Genomic DNA, 16,339 nt, shown 5'->3' with positions numbered 1-16,339 from the left:
AAAGTTTCAGCTTATGAACTACCTTAGAAACACATTTCACTCAATGTTTTTGTTTTCACGGTATCACAAAGTGACAGATATTTAACCAAACTGAGGCCTCAAAAGTCTGATGTCAGCACACCAGTGGAAGATTTGTAGCTGAGTACTTATTATTTTTATAGCCTTCAATGACAGGAACCTGCAGAAACACTTCATACTCACTGAGCTCAGCTATTTCTGCACTATATACAGGATGTAAACTCGTACTTGAGTAGTAATATATATATACTAAAGTCAGGGTCAAGTCATCATTTATTTTACATCATAAATTACTATCAGTCTGGGGCACAGGTGTCGAACTCCAGGCCTCGAGGGCCGGTGTCCTGCAGGTTTTAGATGTGTCCTTGATCCAACACAGCTCATTTAAATGGCTAAATTACCTCTTCAACATGTCTTGAAGTTTTCCAGAGGCCTGGCAAGGAACTAATCATTTGATTCAGGTGTGTTGATCCAGGTTGAGATGTAAAACTTGCAGGACACCAGCCCTCGAGGTCTGGAGTTCGACACCCCCGGGGGCTATACCGACAACACCATGTACCACGTAAGCAGCAGAATCATATATTTAAACTGTATCTACATAAAAGGAAGTAAAGCTTTGCTGTAGACAGCAGAACTGAGGGAGTCAGAAATATATTCTAACACTTCAATAAAGTGAAAATAACACTCGGCTTGAGAGAAGAAACAACACATGAGCTTCCTAAATCATCTTCTGTGTGATATTGACTCTGTGCAGCATTTATGCTGTCGCCTGACCTTCATCCTTTCTCTGTTTACCTGCAGTGTCTAATTATTTCTTTCAACCTTTCACATGCTGTATTTAGGCTGTTATTTCTAATATTTACTAGGATGATAGTTACTGCATCTAGATGTAGAATTTTAAACCTGCCAATCTTCATATTTTTTTTCACAAAAAAACAACAACATGTCTCTGGGTCTGAGCTTTTTGGGTTAATCAGTTAGAGCCCAGGAAGATCGTCAGTGTCCAAAACGTTCTTCTCTAAACCAAATGTAGATCTGCAGGGTCACAGATTCAGTGTCCAAAAACTGTCCAGGTGCCAACTATTGACTTTTCAGGGTCTTGGGTTCAATGACCCAGCACCCAACTGTCGAGTATGGCACAAAAAACTCCTATACAGGTAGTCTGGTTGTGCTCTCTGATTATAAAGTCTTGACCTGGTAACCTGTAAGAGCTTTGTGAGCTAATAAAGAATACGACTCAGACTTTACTGTTTCACAAAAGGTTAGAAAGTGAATGCCCACAATTTAGACTTTAAATGCAAGAAATTTTATGCAAGAAATTTAGCAAAAGCAAAAAAGAAATCTAATAGTTTAAGTGATGATTTTTACTGTCTTACTACTCACTTATCTACCTGAGCTAATGCTGATTTTGCTCTTATCTTTGGTGAGGAGAGGTTGGAGAAAGGATGAGCACACCTGGATCTGAAGATGCACTTATCCTCATGTTCTGAGTTGATGATAATCACTCAGTAGGAAAGCCACTGGGCAGTGGAAGTATAAATGTAAATGAAAATCCATCTGAATTAACTAAAGAGGCAAAAATGAGCAGATGAAAAGCCAAAAAATACAAAATTTTGCACATTTACAGGTTGGACTGCAGTTTCCCCTCGAGCATCGCTGCTGGAATTTGAACTGTGAACCTCTTAGATCCAATTGTCTGAACCGCTCATCTCACAGAAGACAAAAGGGAAGAACTCAGAATCTCTTCTTCATCCCACTTTTATACCCACTCACCCTTTCTCCCCCTTCCTTCACTGGATGTCACATCTTCACATTTTAGCCATCCAATCAAGGTGCTGACATTTAATTATCCAAGGTCCACCCACACCTTATCCCCTCTGTCTATCTGACTGTGTTACTATCAGTAAAACCACAAATCATGGTTCTGTGTTTAACAATGACAATACTTAATAATTTTTCTCCCGGTGGCGCCAGTGTCCGGCAGCCTCGCCTCTGTCAGTGCGCCCCAGGGTGGCTGTGGCTACAATGTAGCTGCCATCACCAGTGTGTGAATGTGTGTGTGAATGGGTGGATGACTGGATGTGTAAAGCGCTTTGGGGTCCTTAGTAAAGCGCTTTACAAATACAGGTCATAAAGAGTCGGTGACACAGTTCTCAGATATCATCATTTCTACTACTCAAACTACATTTCTCATTTACATATTGATCAAACTTATATTTTGATTTATCTTTGATTAAGAATAGAAATGCTTTATTAGCAGGAAACAGTTTCCTCTGATCATTTTTAATCACCTAATGCTGGATATTAAGACTGTTAAACCTCTTAGCTGTGATGTAGAGGCAGTAAACTTCAATCTCTGCTGACCTCAGATCACAAGACAAAGTTGATTTATTACAGTTCAGTTATTTAAACAGCATTATTGTTTTACAGTTTACTGCATCCTAAAAAATACTGTAATGCTGAGCACAGTGAAACATAAATAACAGATATAAAACATATACATATATATGCAAACGCAATAGCTTAAATGAATATAATAATATTGTTTTTAATTTAACAAAATAAAATTTGTTAAATTAATACAGTAAATTCAGTACATTCATCATTTTCAGTGTAAAATGACATAAATAAGAAGTTTTACGGTGACACTGTTGGGACCTTATATTTGTGGCCAATATCTATTAAACAGTTTGTAGAATTTCATTCCAACCAGCTCTCATTTCATTTTGTATTAAAGGTCGGGAGGATACAAAGAGATCTTCTCAGAACTACTGCTGCTATTATAAGAGACATCCATCACTGACATTTATCCACACACGGGATACATGTGGAAAAACATAACATGACATTTAAATTCATCCCTCAAATTCTTGTGTGAACCTGCAATAAAATGTTCTGTGACTGAATAGATTAGAGGAAATGAGCTGGACTTATTGTCCACTTTCTCATTACTTTCATATATTGTTTTAGTAAGTATCCAAAACATACAAGTTTCATTTATAATTTTTCAAGGGATCTTATATCTGTTTTCACTCTTGTATGCTTTTCATACAAGTTTCACACAAGACAGATACAAACGTTATAAGATTTATATATATCTTTTCCACTGCATTCAGTAAAGTTGTTAGAATATCCTTCTCAATATAGACTGTTGGCAAACATTTCTGGATTGTATCCAGGAATGGGCGATCGTGGCTCAAGAGTTGGGCGTTCACCTTGTAATCGGAAGGTTGCCGGTTCGAGCCCCGGCTTGGACAGTCTCGGTCGTTGTGTCCCTGGGCAAAACACTTCACCCGTTGCCTACTGGTGTGGTCAGAGGGCCCGGTGGCGCCAGTGTCCGGCAGCCTCGCCTCTGTCAGTGCGCCCCAGGGTGGCTGTGGCTACAATGTAGCTTGCCATCACCAGTGTGTGTGTGTGTGTGAATGGGTGGATGACTGGATATGTAAAGCGCTTTGGGGTCCTTAGGGACTAGTAAAGCGCTATATAAATACAGGCCATTTACCATTTATATCGAGTAACAGACAGAGACAACTTCACAGAGAGTATTCTTTTTTAAATAAAAAGTTGGACCAGCTTTTTGAGGTCTTTAATGATGCATTATTCTCTTTTCTGTAAACACAAGTGGCCATATTTGAACAAAAAGGTGGCCGGAATTGTGCTGGCTAACACCAGCTAGCACTAGTTAGCTATGCTGGTAAAAAAAAAAATCACTTTGTAGTGAGATTAATGCTATTAGTAAGCATCTTTAGATGTTTTCAAGCTTTCCAAAGCTTCATAATTTTTTCTTCATGTCAAGTCAACTCAGCTTTATTTGTATAGCACATTTAAAAGACATCAAGTGTCGGCCAAAGTGCTGAAGTCTTTCATATTATTTCAGTTGTCAGTTGTCAGTTTTGTTTGCTTTCAGAAAAAAGGACTACTTAGTTAGGTTAAAATCTAACCAGTTAAAATTACATGTGAAATTAGCCACCTGATTAGTTGCTAACTACATTTAGCAACTTCCCTCCATGGAGTATGGATATGGAACGCCAGGACTGCGTTCCATATATGGCCGTCCTGGCGTTCTATAATGGAGAGCCTGCTTGCTGGTTAATCTATCATTCTGCACAGCTTTTTCCTAACCGGCTAACTGCTGAAAAGTGAAAAGCTAAATGCCATGCCTAACCATCCAACAGACATTTACGGGATGCTGCAGTTTATTTCATTATGATTTTATGTAATTGTCTGTCAATTATGACAATAACATTATTGGGAAATACCATAGTTTGAAAAAAAAAAAGTGAATTAGTTATCTTTTAAGCTAAATAATGAGTAACTATCATAAAACATTGCATTTATCCAAGGCTAATTATGTTCACCTGCTGACTACTGAGGTGCCATCCACAGCATTAGATCTAATGTATTTCAACAGTAGAGTACAGAGGAGGTGAACCAACGTTGGGGTGATTGGCATAAATCGCAGGTGTACAGTAGACAGTGTCACATATATTACCACAGGGGGTGCTGTTGGAGGAAGGAATGTGGGAAAAATCCACTTCAGTGTAATCAGCATCATTCATGTCATCTGTAGCCTGAAATAAAAAGGTGGCATCAAGCTTCAGAATCTTAAAAATGAATTTGTAATTACATGAACATTTAGAGATACTACCAGACAGAAGATAATTTTTGTACATGTAGGTTAAAAAATAGACTAAATTTGTGAACTCTTAAAAAAAGTTTACCTTCATCTTGTTGATAAAGTAAGAGTGATTTAAAATAGAAATCGATTTTACTTATGCTACAGAAACTGATACCAGCACAAGCCTGTGAGCTTCCACTCTGCTGTTTTAACAAAAGATCCATCACTGCACTGTTTAACTGTCATTGGTCATTTCTGCTGCTGATTTGTCACAAGGCTGCATGGTTTGATTTAGAGTTTTTTAGAGTTTTGATTTAGTTTTACATCTGCTGCTCTTCCTGAAGCAATTTCTGTTTCTGCCTGGAATCAAACAGCAACTTTTTGCATGTAGTAAATCACTATAATATAAGAGACAGTATAACAGATCGATCAAGACAGCTAGTGAATTACTTTACTGCCCAAAATGTTGCACCGATCATTGTTTCTGATGCCAGAGTTTAAAATCAAACCATGATTCTATTTACTGTGTTCTGAGGAGCGGTGACGAGGCTGTAGAGCTCTTGGTTTTCAACTCCATCTGGTTGCGAGCCTTCGGGGTAGTCATAAACTGAAGACACCCACACAGGAGTTACACGGTTCTGAGCTTCATCCTCTGTGATGTTTCCATAAAGCCAGTTGGCCTGGAGAAAGAAAACAAACTGGCTGATTGATCCTAATCAAGTAGTAATGAAGCTCAGGTCACTCATAACTCCTAAAACCCACCTGTGAGATGTCAGCATGATCAGTTTTCATAGGTCCTGAAAAACATGCAAAAAATAAACATCTGTATTTATGTCACATTAAGTGACACAGTAACAGAACTCAAAGAACTGAACAGTATGAGGAAAAAGAACTGAAATCATTAAACAATGACTGATTTGAAGTAAACTGCAACCAATGACCGTGTCACAGGGCTTTCGATTCCTTTCAGATTTTCTTGTTACTTTTATTATTAAAGCATAAAGTTATTTACACTTTCACATTTTGCAATAAAAAGTCCCCATAATAAATATTACACAATATATTATAAAGGTTTGGCTTAACATTAAGTTTAGGGTTAATCTCCAGGAAATGAACCTGCATGCCGGTCATGTTGTGGAATGAAGAGATGAATTTGTTTACTACAGGCTCACCTTTTAGTTTAATCTTCCTGTTCTTGTAGAAAATCAGCAAAGCTGCTGATAAGATGGTGATCATAGCGACCAGAATCAGAGTCACATGAAGCAGCTTATCTGCAACGTAATAGAACAGATTTTATGCTGTTACACTCTAAATATGTGATATGTAATAAATGCATTTGTGAAACAAAGTCTCAGTCATTCAACCAACCACAGATAAAAAAAAAAATGCTAAATGGCCTGTATTTGTAAAGCGCTTTACTAGTCCCTAAGGACCCCAAAGCGCTTTACACATCCAGTCATCCACCCATTCACACACTGGTGATGGCAGCTACGTTGTAGCCACAGCCGCCCTGGGGCGCACTGACAGAGGCGAGGCTGCCGGACACTGGCGCCACCCCAGAGGTTAATTCTGTTCATCTGGACGTCGTGTTTTTAGTGGGAGAAACGTTTCGTCACTCATCCAAGTGACTTCTTCAGTCTCAGCTGACTGCAGGATTCCCCAATCTTATAAAAAGTACACTTGCACAATGACTGAAACTAGCACCACTGAATGCCCATTGATAAAATCCCATTGACCATTGATCAACAACCACTGATCAATGGCCATGAGTACCATTCACAGAGAGTTGGCAATGGCTGCAATCACAGCATTGTAAGATGGTGACAGATGTAGCCTTAGGCCCCCTCCTTGATTCAGAGTTGGTCTTTCCCTTTTTATGTAAATGGCCCCGTGTCTGATCTTTACTGCAGTACATTTATTTTATAACTTCACTTCTGTAGCTTAATATTACAAAACATACTCAAATAAAGAATTATATAAATTTCGTTCAAGCTATAATGAGGGTACAATAAGATGGAATAACAAGAAAAATGTTTAAATAAACAAAAATAATATACCTCATCCTGCAGCGAATCTGGAATTTTTACTTTTGATACTTTAAATCTATTTTAATTTAAATACTTTTATCTTTTACTTCTGAGTTGTGTATTTCTCCAATGTGTCTGTTTCTATTCATACTTATAGGAATAAATCAGACCCCTTCTTCCATGAGGTTTGTATTTTTTTGATAAACATAGTGACGGATCCACACTCACACCCACATGCATATACGATGTACCTGAACCTGCAGCTGTTTGAGGCTGTCTGGAGACTTCAGAGGAGGCTGATGAAGCTGTGAAGCTTCCTGAACTGACGTTCACATGCTGTGTTGTTGTTGTTGTTGTGGAGGCCGACAGGAGAAATGTTGATGTTGATAAAGGCTCATGAGGTGTTGGAGTGTCTGAAGCTGTGAACAAGGAAAAATTAGAATAATCACAATCCTGCTTGAAGCAGGTTTTCTGTCTGCATGTGAGTAATAGAGGTTAATGTGTGTTTACAGCACAACTCATTGAACTAAACTTGTAGTGTAAATATGACACATGTAGGTTATTGAAAGAAAAGTAACTGTGGTCAGTGAGAAGTTCACATCTTCAGGGACATGAATACATTTCTTTACTCACCTCCTGTGATGACAAGCTGAAAATCACATGGTTCTAAAGTTCTGTCCAGTGTGCACCTGTACCATCCTGAATCCGACTTGTTCAGCTGTGTGATGCTCACGTACACAATATCCTTTGACAGTACATTCTTTTTTACAAATGTAATGCTGTATCTGCCGCTCTGAGCTGTGTAATCAGCTGTTTCAATGAGAACGTTTGCTTTTTCACATTTGTCTTTGCAGAACAACATCGTACTTCCTGGGAAATAAAATTTACATTCGACTGTGATGTTTCCTCCTTCCACTCCTTCATAGACGGGAGTTTCAGCGTTGGCAAGTCCAGTGTTTCCATCCTGCAGGTCTGTAGAAAATATGAACAATCAGTTACCAACTTCCTGTAAACACTGCATTTGATTTTAAATATTTTATTAAATTAAACTGAAACAGATAATTATTCTCTCTAATTGAACAAAACAATTTAAAGTAGTTCATTTAAATTCACTCTCTTTGTATTTTTCATTTGAACAAAATCATCCTGGTTCTTCCTGACATCGGTACAAGCCATCTGCTGAAGAACCGCTCAGTTAAAAGCTTGAAAACTGACCTCTTATTTGTTTGTATTAAGATCTTGATCTTCTTTGAGGTTTTTGAAATAGTTACTTAATATTCAGAGTTTTCATTCCGTTAACATTAAAGCTGTGCTGTTCCTCCTGAACTCAATGATAAGGTTGTTTCCTTACAAGCTCTAAATGTGGTTTAGTGGTTTGGAAAAGAAGGAAGCAGCACTCTGAACACAAACGAGCTGCTGTCGGTCTGAACGCAGCTGCTAACCAGGTGACGTGTCAAGGTAGATATCCCCGACAGAATTTGTTTCCCCTGCTTCGGGAGCGCGCACTGGGCTTTTAGATCACAAACACCTCTAATAATGAGTTATTACTTCTGAAATTTTGGACGTTTTAGCTCTTTGTACAGTACAGTTAGAGAAGGATACAAATAATTATCAGTCAAAATATCCTTGCTTTATTGAAATCATCCAACAAACTAAACGGTAATGTAATGGAGGCGGAGGCAAGTGGATCCGCTCTCCGTCCACACCGAATGCTCCGACGTAAGGGAAACAAATTCTGACGGGGATACTTACCTTGGCACACCTGTCAACTCGAGGAGGCGGGGTATGTCTTAATCTCAACAAACTATGCTGTAATTCTGTCATTTCCATTGACTGTTAAACCTTTACCAGTATGAATGCAGGCTTTCATCTGCTCTGTGAGAACAGTGGTGGACATTGACTTACAGACAACCTTGGCTTCTGCTTTCAGCACTATTTCTGATGTAGTGCAAAACCTGCAAACATCTTTATAAATAAGAAATAAGAAGAATTTACTCACAGAGGAAGATGAAGCAGATCAAAATGTGACAGAGTTTCATCTCCAGGTTCTGACGGCTTAATGGTTAATGCTGCTTCTCTTTCTTCTCCGTTTGCAAACCAGGAACTTCTAACTTTCGTTTCTTGTTGTGGTCCCTCCCTCAAACCCACACTCCTCTACTTTCACAGGGTTTTTTTTGTCCATTTATTTATGGTTTCATTTTACATTTTCTTGAAACTTTTTTTATCTTCCAAAACAGTGTTTGGAGTTAACTAATCTTATTTAACTGGCTGCTGTTTCATTGTATAAAGCAGTGAGATCCATCTGCAACTCACCTACTAAAGGAGCAGTGACACTGACAGAAAGCTCAACACTGAGGGGCTTCCTGTCAAAATAAAAACTGTTTAATACAAAGCTGTGTTCACTCACCTGCCACATGATTAAGTACACCTGTCTAGTGACTTAATTGTTTGATTCTTTTCGTTCTCATCAGAAAATGTCCTGCAAGTCGTTTATCTTTTCAATATTGAGAAAGTTATCCAAGCTGTAAACAACAAGACATTTGGAAGTGTGTGCTGAGGGTGTAGGTGCAAACTCAAAAAGTAGCATCAGATACATGGAAATGAACAGAGCTAGATACTGACAATAAAAAAAAAATTAGCCTACACCTGTCATGGTCCCGAGTCTTTGATTCAATATTTCCAGTTTTATTCTGGACTTATTTACATCAGAATCGGAATGAGAATACTTTATTTGTACCTAAGGAAATTATGTAATTATGTATCTTTGAAAGTTACAAGTTAATTTAGCTTCTACTTCCTGAATATGTTACACTCTGTTGTCTATGAGTTTGTTATTTATATTTCTTGATTTCTTGTCCTTTTGTGTCCAGTCTGTTTCGTCCCTGTGTTGTGTCTCCAGTGTCTCTGTGTCGTTTTACCTCTGGTCTCCCCATTGTGTTCATGTCTGTGTGGTTTGTTTTTGTTTATTTTTTGTGCATATCTGTGTTCCCTGTCTTCTGTAGTTAACTCATTCACTGCCAGCCATTTTCAAACGTATGCTTTCAATTGACGTCTATAGACGTCAATGGCAGTGAATGAGTTAATATATCTCAAGACATTCATCTCTGTGTTTCATCCTTTTGTGTCCCCAGTCTGTCATGTCTCCATGTCTGTTTATCCCCAGTCCAAGTGTCATGTCTCAGTCTCAGTGTTCCTTCCTTTTTTATTTTGTTAGTCCCACGTCTCCTGCCCGTACATTCAGTTTTGCATCCTCTGTCTTGTTTGTCAGATTTAGTTCACTTGTGTTCTTGTGAGTTCCATCTCCCTGATCACCTCTTGTGTATTTAAGCCTTTAGTTTCCTTCACTCCCTTGTTGTGATCTCCCCTCATGTTGTGTGTTCTCCCTTCTCCCTGTCAGTGTTAGTTTTCAGTCTGTTTGCTCCTGTTTTACTCATCTGTATGTGTTGTTAAGTTTGCCATTTGGTAGCTAATAACGCTGTGTTTTGAGTTCAAGTCTTTCTGCATTTGGAATCCACACTCTTCCTAAGACACAAATGTGTCCTGACAACATCTTTTAAACAAAGAATGAGACGAGTGATTCCAGATAGTTTAGAAACTTTGAAATGACTTTTATTTTAATTAAAAAGTAGACCTTCTAATAGGTGACTTGGGCAGACTGTAGATCCATGTACGTCATTCATTGACACTGTGGCTAAAGGATCAAACTGATATCACGGCAAAACGTGTAACAGACACGTCGGTCGACAGTGTCCATCGCACGCTTTACCTCTTCAACAAATGAAATGGACATGAATGCAGAAGTTGCATTACCAGCAGGGGGAGTAATATATGTAAAGCCATGAAGTCGGTAGTGAGGACCAAGTACATTCATCCTTAATCATCAGAAACAGTTAAGCTAGGTGGCTAATATGTATATGCATGTAAATGTGTTAATAACATTTATTTAAAGGCTTTCCGATGATTATTTTCATGTTGGCTTGAAATAAATCTCCCTCTGCTGTTACTGCAACTTCTGCATGTGTTTCCATTTCATGTTTTGTAAGGGGCAAAGTGTCAAATGTACACGGTGGACCAGCGTGTCTATTACATGTTTTGACACGATACTGGGCTAAAAGATGGAAGCAATGGGAGAAAAATGACAGGTACGCTCATGCAGTCATTCAGCTTCACAGGAGTTCATGTCTGAAAACTGGTTATTGTGTCTGAGTGTAGAGTAGGTTTGGTCGTGATCTCTGCTCGAGGTCGAGTCTTCACATGAGGAGACTGGACGATCGATTTCACTGAGACCAATCTGGGAAAATAAAAATAACAAATTGACTGAATTGAGGAGAAAAGACAAAAACACAATGACAGCAAAGACATATTAAAGCAGAAGATGATGATGCGCAGCAGGTTTTTAGTTTCAGGATGGAAACAGAAGCTGTGTGTTCTATTTATAGTACACAGAGAAGTGAAAAGTAGATTTAAATTAATCATATAATAATGGATTTCATTTATATAGCGCTTTTCGGGCCCTCAAACCGCTTTACAATTCCACTATTCATTCACACACTGGTGAAGGTAAGCTACAGTTGTAGCCACAGCTGCCCTGGGGCAGACCAGGAGGCGGTAGGTCAAGTGTCTTGCCCAAGGACACAACGACCGAGACGGTCCAAGCCGGGGCTCGGACCAGCAACCTTCCGGTTACAAGACGAACTGCCAACTCTTGAGCCACGATCGCCTCGATATGATTGAAACTGGAATGAAATATTGTTTTAACATTTTCCTATTAGGTCAGCATTTACCAATTTAAATTGAAAATCATGAACTTTTTGTAAACCATGAAATCACTTTTTGTTTTTCTTTTCTGTCATGAATTGCTCTGTGGCAGGCAGGAGATTGGACCCAAAATGCAGGATTCGCAACACATGGGGGCGAACTCAAAATGCAGCTTCATTGCTGACTCGAGGGAAAACGATACAAAACTATAAAATATAAAAATATAAACTAAACTAGAGGGAGAGAGAACATGAGGAGCATGAGGGAGAGAGGCAGCCATGATAGGCTGGGGAAAACAAGATGTCACAAGAACTCACACAACCATATAAATGCAGACACCCAGGGGGAGACACAGAAGGCAACAACACAGGGAGACTACTGAACAGAGTGACGTAGGAAACCCAACCTTAACGTAATGCAAAAAATGACAAAAAGCACAGGAAACTTAAACCGCTGGGCCAAAATGACCCAGGACCATGCCATTTCTTTCCAGTCTCGTACAGATTTTTAAAAGATGACATAGAGAAAAAACAAACTGAGATAAGTCACCTCAGTGTGGTCAAATGCTGAGTGTCTCCTGCTGTTCAAACCTGTAGAAAAGACAGGTAATAAGTTTCATTAGCTTGACTTACTTATTCTGAAAACGTAATACAATTTTAACAAAATGTTGTGTGTCCAGTGTGTGTGCCTGTCCTGTGAAACACTGAGTTTGTCAGCAACCAATCAGTACCACAAGAAATATTTTGAATAAAGGTTATTACAGTTAAAATACATTAAAAACAAAAATGCAATTTATTTAAATTAAATCCACTTCTCCTTATTAAGGTTGTGGGGATGCTGAAGCCTTTCTCAGCTGTCACAGGGCAAGAGTCATGGTACACCCTGGACAGGTCTAACGCAGGTGTGTCGCTAATACAGTTTTTATTGTAATACCTGTACTACTTATCTTAAATCTTGCCTCTGACATATGCCCTCCTCAGGATAATAATTGAGACTAATAAAACTGAAATATGAAAATCCACTCTGGAAATTAACTGAAAATAAACTGAATTGAAAACAAACATCAAAATGCAAAAGTATAATAACTCTGTTGTCAATTAATGAATCTTAAAGGTTTTAAATAATGTTTGAAGGTAACTCACCGTTAGAGGCCTCGGCCGTGATTCTGTAGATGAGCAGCAGAACAACAGGCAGCAGAACCACCACCACAGATAAACGTATCACCAGCTCCAAGGACAAACCTGGATGACAGACACACAGACACAAAACTTCAAATGCTGCTTTTCACGAGTTTCTCAGAAAAAGACGTGAAATGTTGTTGAGCTTCGCTCTTGTTGGAGAATTATAACTTGTTTCTTTTTGTGAGGGAATAGTTGTTGTTCTGGATATGGATCATTTGTCAAGTAAATAAACTGCTGCTCAGTGTCTTGAATCATTCTGTGCTGCTGGAATTTGGTCTTGGAAATGTGAAGAGTGGGTGAACATAAAGTATGATCTGTGTAGGTTAACAGTAGGGTCTTAGGAAACAGACGTGCACCACAGCAAATAATTTCTAGGGTTAGGGTTAGGGTTAGTTTTCTGTGCACACAAACAACTTTTTGTCAGTTTTTCATGTTTTGCCATGAGACTGAGCTTCAGCTCCAGACTTTTAGCTCAGCAGCTTGAGTCAAATCTTGGTAATTATTTTAAATTCCCATCCATCTAAACAAACTGGGAGAGAACCATCACTTTCATTTCCATGGTCACTGGGACATTAAAAACTCAGTGAATAGAATCTGTGGTCTCATCCAGTTCATCATATTCAAATGTTCTGCAACTTTACCCCAAACTTTTAAAATAAGCCTTTAAATGTGTTTTTCCCATAAGCTACACTCCTACTAAGCATGCACACAGATTCTGAACATTATGACAGAGCGAGTCCAGAAGATTTGGATTTAATGAGCCTCATCTCCATGATGAAAATCAGAAAAACTGATTAACAGAACAGATTTAACTGTTACAATTTGTACACACAAAACTAAACACAAATATTCAAAGTTAAACTTTTTTTCCATTATTTTTTTTAATAAAATCCTGGAGATTCACCAAAATGTTTTTGTCATGTGTATCTGTTGTAATGCTTATATAAATTCATAGGAAGAAATCTAAGAAACCACTGAACTCAAATATTGACTGATCACATCTTTGTCTGCCATCAAGAGCTCATGTAGTGACACTAAGAAGTCAGCCAAGTTCTCAACCAGCTTTTATCTGCAGTGGTGGTAAGTTTTTAAGTGCTTCATTTAGACGTTGTGCTCTTTACATTCCTAGATTTATCTCATAACTTCACTTCCTTCATAATTTTATATTCATTTTACAAAATGTAATATCTTAATCTTCTTCCACCTTTAAAGGGCGGGTCGCGGGCACAGCAACCTAAGCAGAGAAGCCCAGCCCTCCCTCTCCCCAGCCAGCTTTTCCAGGGGAACACAAAGGCATTCCCAGGCCAGACGAGAGATATTATCTCCCCAGCGTGTCCTGGGTCATCTCCCGGTGGGACAAGCCCGGAACACCTCACCCAGGAGGTTCCCAGGAGGCATCCTTGTCAGATGCCCAAACCACCTTAACTGGCTCCTTATGATGTGGAGGAGCAGCAGCTCTACTCTGCGCCCCTCCTGAATGGCCGAACTCCTCACCCCATCTCTAAGGGAAACACCAGCCACCCTTGGAGGGAGCTCATTTCCGCCATTCTTTCAGTCACTACCCACAGCTCACGACCATAGGTGTTGGGTGAGGACAGGGATGTAGATCGATTGGTAAATTCAGATATTCGCTTTTACACTCAGCTGTCTCTTACATCAAATACATAATTCAGTTTAAATTATGAAAAGGTTGCCATTGGGAGCAATTAACAGATAAAAATTCACAAACATAACCTCATCATAAAACAACTCTGGTAATTTTACTTTTGATACTTTGATGAAATTTTAATGTCAATACTTTTTTGTGTGTATTTCTACACTGTGGCTGTTTCTACTTATACTTCAGGAATTAATCAGACTGCTTCTTCCACACTGATGTGTTGTTAATAGACATGGATGAGGGTTTTTATTTTTGTGATAAACAATGACAGATCCACACTCTTATCCACAATCACGCATATACGATGTACCTGAACCTGCAGCTGTTTGAGGCTGTCTGGAGACTTCAGAGGAGGCCGAAGGTACGAAACTTGCTGAAGTGAAGTTTGTTGTTGTTGTGGAGGCCGACAGGAGAAATGTTGATGTTGATAAAGGCTGATGACGTGTTGGAGTTTTAGAAGCTGTGAACAAGGAAAAATCAGAATAATCACAATCCTGCTTGAAGCAGGTTTTCTGTCTGCATGTGAGTAACAGGGGTTAATGTGTGTTTACAGCACAACTCATTGAACTAAACTTGTAGTGTAAATATGACACATGTAGGTTATTGAAAGAAAAGTAACTGTGGTCAGTGAGAAGTTCACATCTTCAGGGACATGAATAAGATTTTTTTACTCACCTCCTGTGATGACAAGCTGAAAATCACATGGTTGTAAAGTTCTGTCCAGTGTGCACCTGTACCATCCTGAATCCGACTTGTTCAGCTGTGTGATGCTCACGTACACAATATCCTTTGACAGTACATTCTTTTTTACAAATGTAATGCTGTATCTGCCGCTCTGAGCTGTGTAATCAGCTGTTTCAATGAGAACGTTTGCTTTTTCACATTTGTCTTTGCAGAACAACATTTTACTTCCTGGGAAATGAAATTTACATTCGACTGTGATGTTTCCTCCTTCCACTCCTTCATAGACGGGAGTTTCAGCGTTGGCAAGTCCAGTGTTTCCATCCTGCAGGTCTGTAGAAAATATGAACAATCAGTTACTTTCTGTAAACACTGCATTTGATTTTAAATATTTTATTAAATTTAACTGAAACAAATTATTGTTATTATTATTATTATTATTATTATTATTATCTAATTGAACACAACAATTAAAGGTAGTTCATTTAAATTCACTCTCTTTGTAGTCTTCATTTAAACAAAATCATCCTGGTCCTTCCTGCCAACACAAGCCATCTACTGAAGAACCGCTCAGTTAAAAGTTTGAAAACTGACCTCTTCTTTGTCTGTGATAAGATCTTGATCTGCTTTGAGCTGTGCTGTTCCTCCTGAACTCAATGATAAGGTTGTTTCCTTACAAGCTCTAAATGTGGTTTAGTGGTTTGGAAAAGAAGGAAGCAGCACTCTGAACACAAATGAGCTGCTGTCGGTCTGAAAGCAGCTGCTAACCAGGTGACGTGTCAAGGTCGGTATCCCCGACAGAATTTGCGTCGGGAGCGCGCACTGGGCTTTTAGATCACAAACACCTCTAACAATGACTTATTACTTCTGAAATTTTGGAGGTTTTAGCTCTTCATCTGCTCTGTGAGAACAGTGGTGGGCATTGACTCACAGACAACCTCAGCTTCTTCTTTCAGCACTATTTCTGATGTAGTGCAAAACCTGCAAACATTGTTATAAATCAGAAATAAGAAGAATTTACTCACAGAGGAAGATGAAGCAGAACAAAATGTGACAGAGTTTCATCTCGAGGTTCTGACGGCTTAATGCTGCTTCTCTTTCTTCTCTGTTTGCAAACCAGGAACTTCTAATTTTTGCATTTGTTGTGGTCCCTCCCTCAAACCCACACTTCTCTGCTTTCACAGGGTTTTTTTTGTCCATTTATTTATGGTTTAGTTTTACATTTTCTTAATTTTCAATTTCAACTTTGACATTTTCTTGTAACCTTTTTTTTTTGTCTTTCAAAACAGAGTGTTTGGAGTTTACTAATGTTATTTAAGTGGCTGCAGTTTCATCGTGTGAATCCATCTGCAACTCACCTACTAAAGGAGCAGTGACACTGACAGAAAGCTCATCA

At 38.8% G+C, this 16,339-nt stretch overlaps 2 protein-coding genes across 2 annotated transcripts; both read right to left on the bottom strand.

Moving 5' to 3' along the window:
- Window positions 1-3,884: 3,884 nt before the first annotated feature.
- LOC146645803 (uncharacterized) lies at window positions 3,885-8,730 on the bottom strand. Its single transcript, XM_085393875.1, has 7 exons — window positions 8,663-8,730; window positions 7,297-7,635; window positions 6,915-7,082; window positions 5,809-5,907; window positions 5,399-5,433; window positions 5,161-5,316; window positions 3,885-4,589 (listed from the first exon to the last, which is right to left on the bottom strand). The coding sequence occupies exons 1-7, from the start codon at window positions 8,700-8,702 to the stop codon at window positions 4,413-4,415; spliced, it is 1,014 nt and encodes a 337-aa protein (XP_085250001.1). The 5' UTR covers window positions 8,703-8,730; the 3' UTR covers window positions 3,885-4,412.
- Window positions 8,731-10,380: 1,650 nt separating this feature from the next.
- On the bottom strand, window positions 10,381-16,008 carry LOC146645802 (uncharacterized). The gene is made up of 6 exons (XM_085393873.1): window positions 15,969-16,008; window positions 14,938-15,276; window positions 14,573-14,722; window positions 12,564-12,662; window positions 11,971-12,011; window positions 10,381-10,954 (listed from the first exon to the last, which is right to left on the bottom strand). The coding sequence occupies exons 1-6, from the start codon at window positions 16,006-16,008 to the stop codon at window positions 10,820-10,822; spliced, it is 804 nt and encodes a 267-aa protein (XP_085249999.1). The 3' UTR covers window positions 10,381-10,819.
- Window positions 16,009-16,339: the final 331 nt, after the last annotated feature.

The sequence above is a fragment of the Rhamphochromis longiceps genome, linkage group LG20, assembly GCF_057381845.1.
Source record: "Rhamphochromis longiceps isolate RC_006_pf linkage group LG20, R_longiceps_female_GT1.1, whole genome shotgun sequence".
NCBI lineage: Eukaryota > Metazoa > Chordata > Actinopteri > Cichliformes > Cichlidae > Rhamphochromis > Rhamphochromis longiceps.
This window is presented reverse-complemented; position numbering and strand designations above follow the sequence as displayed.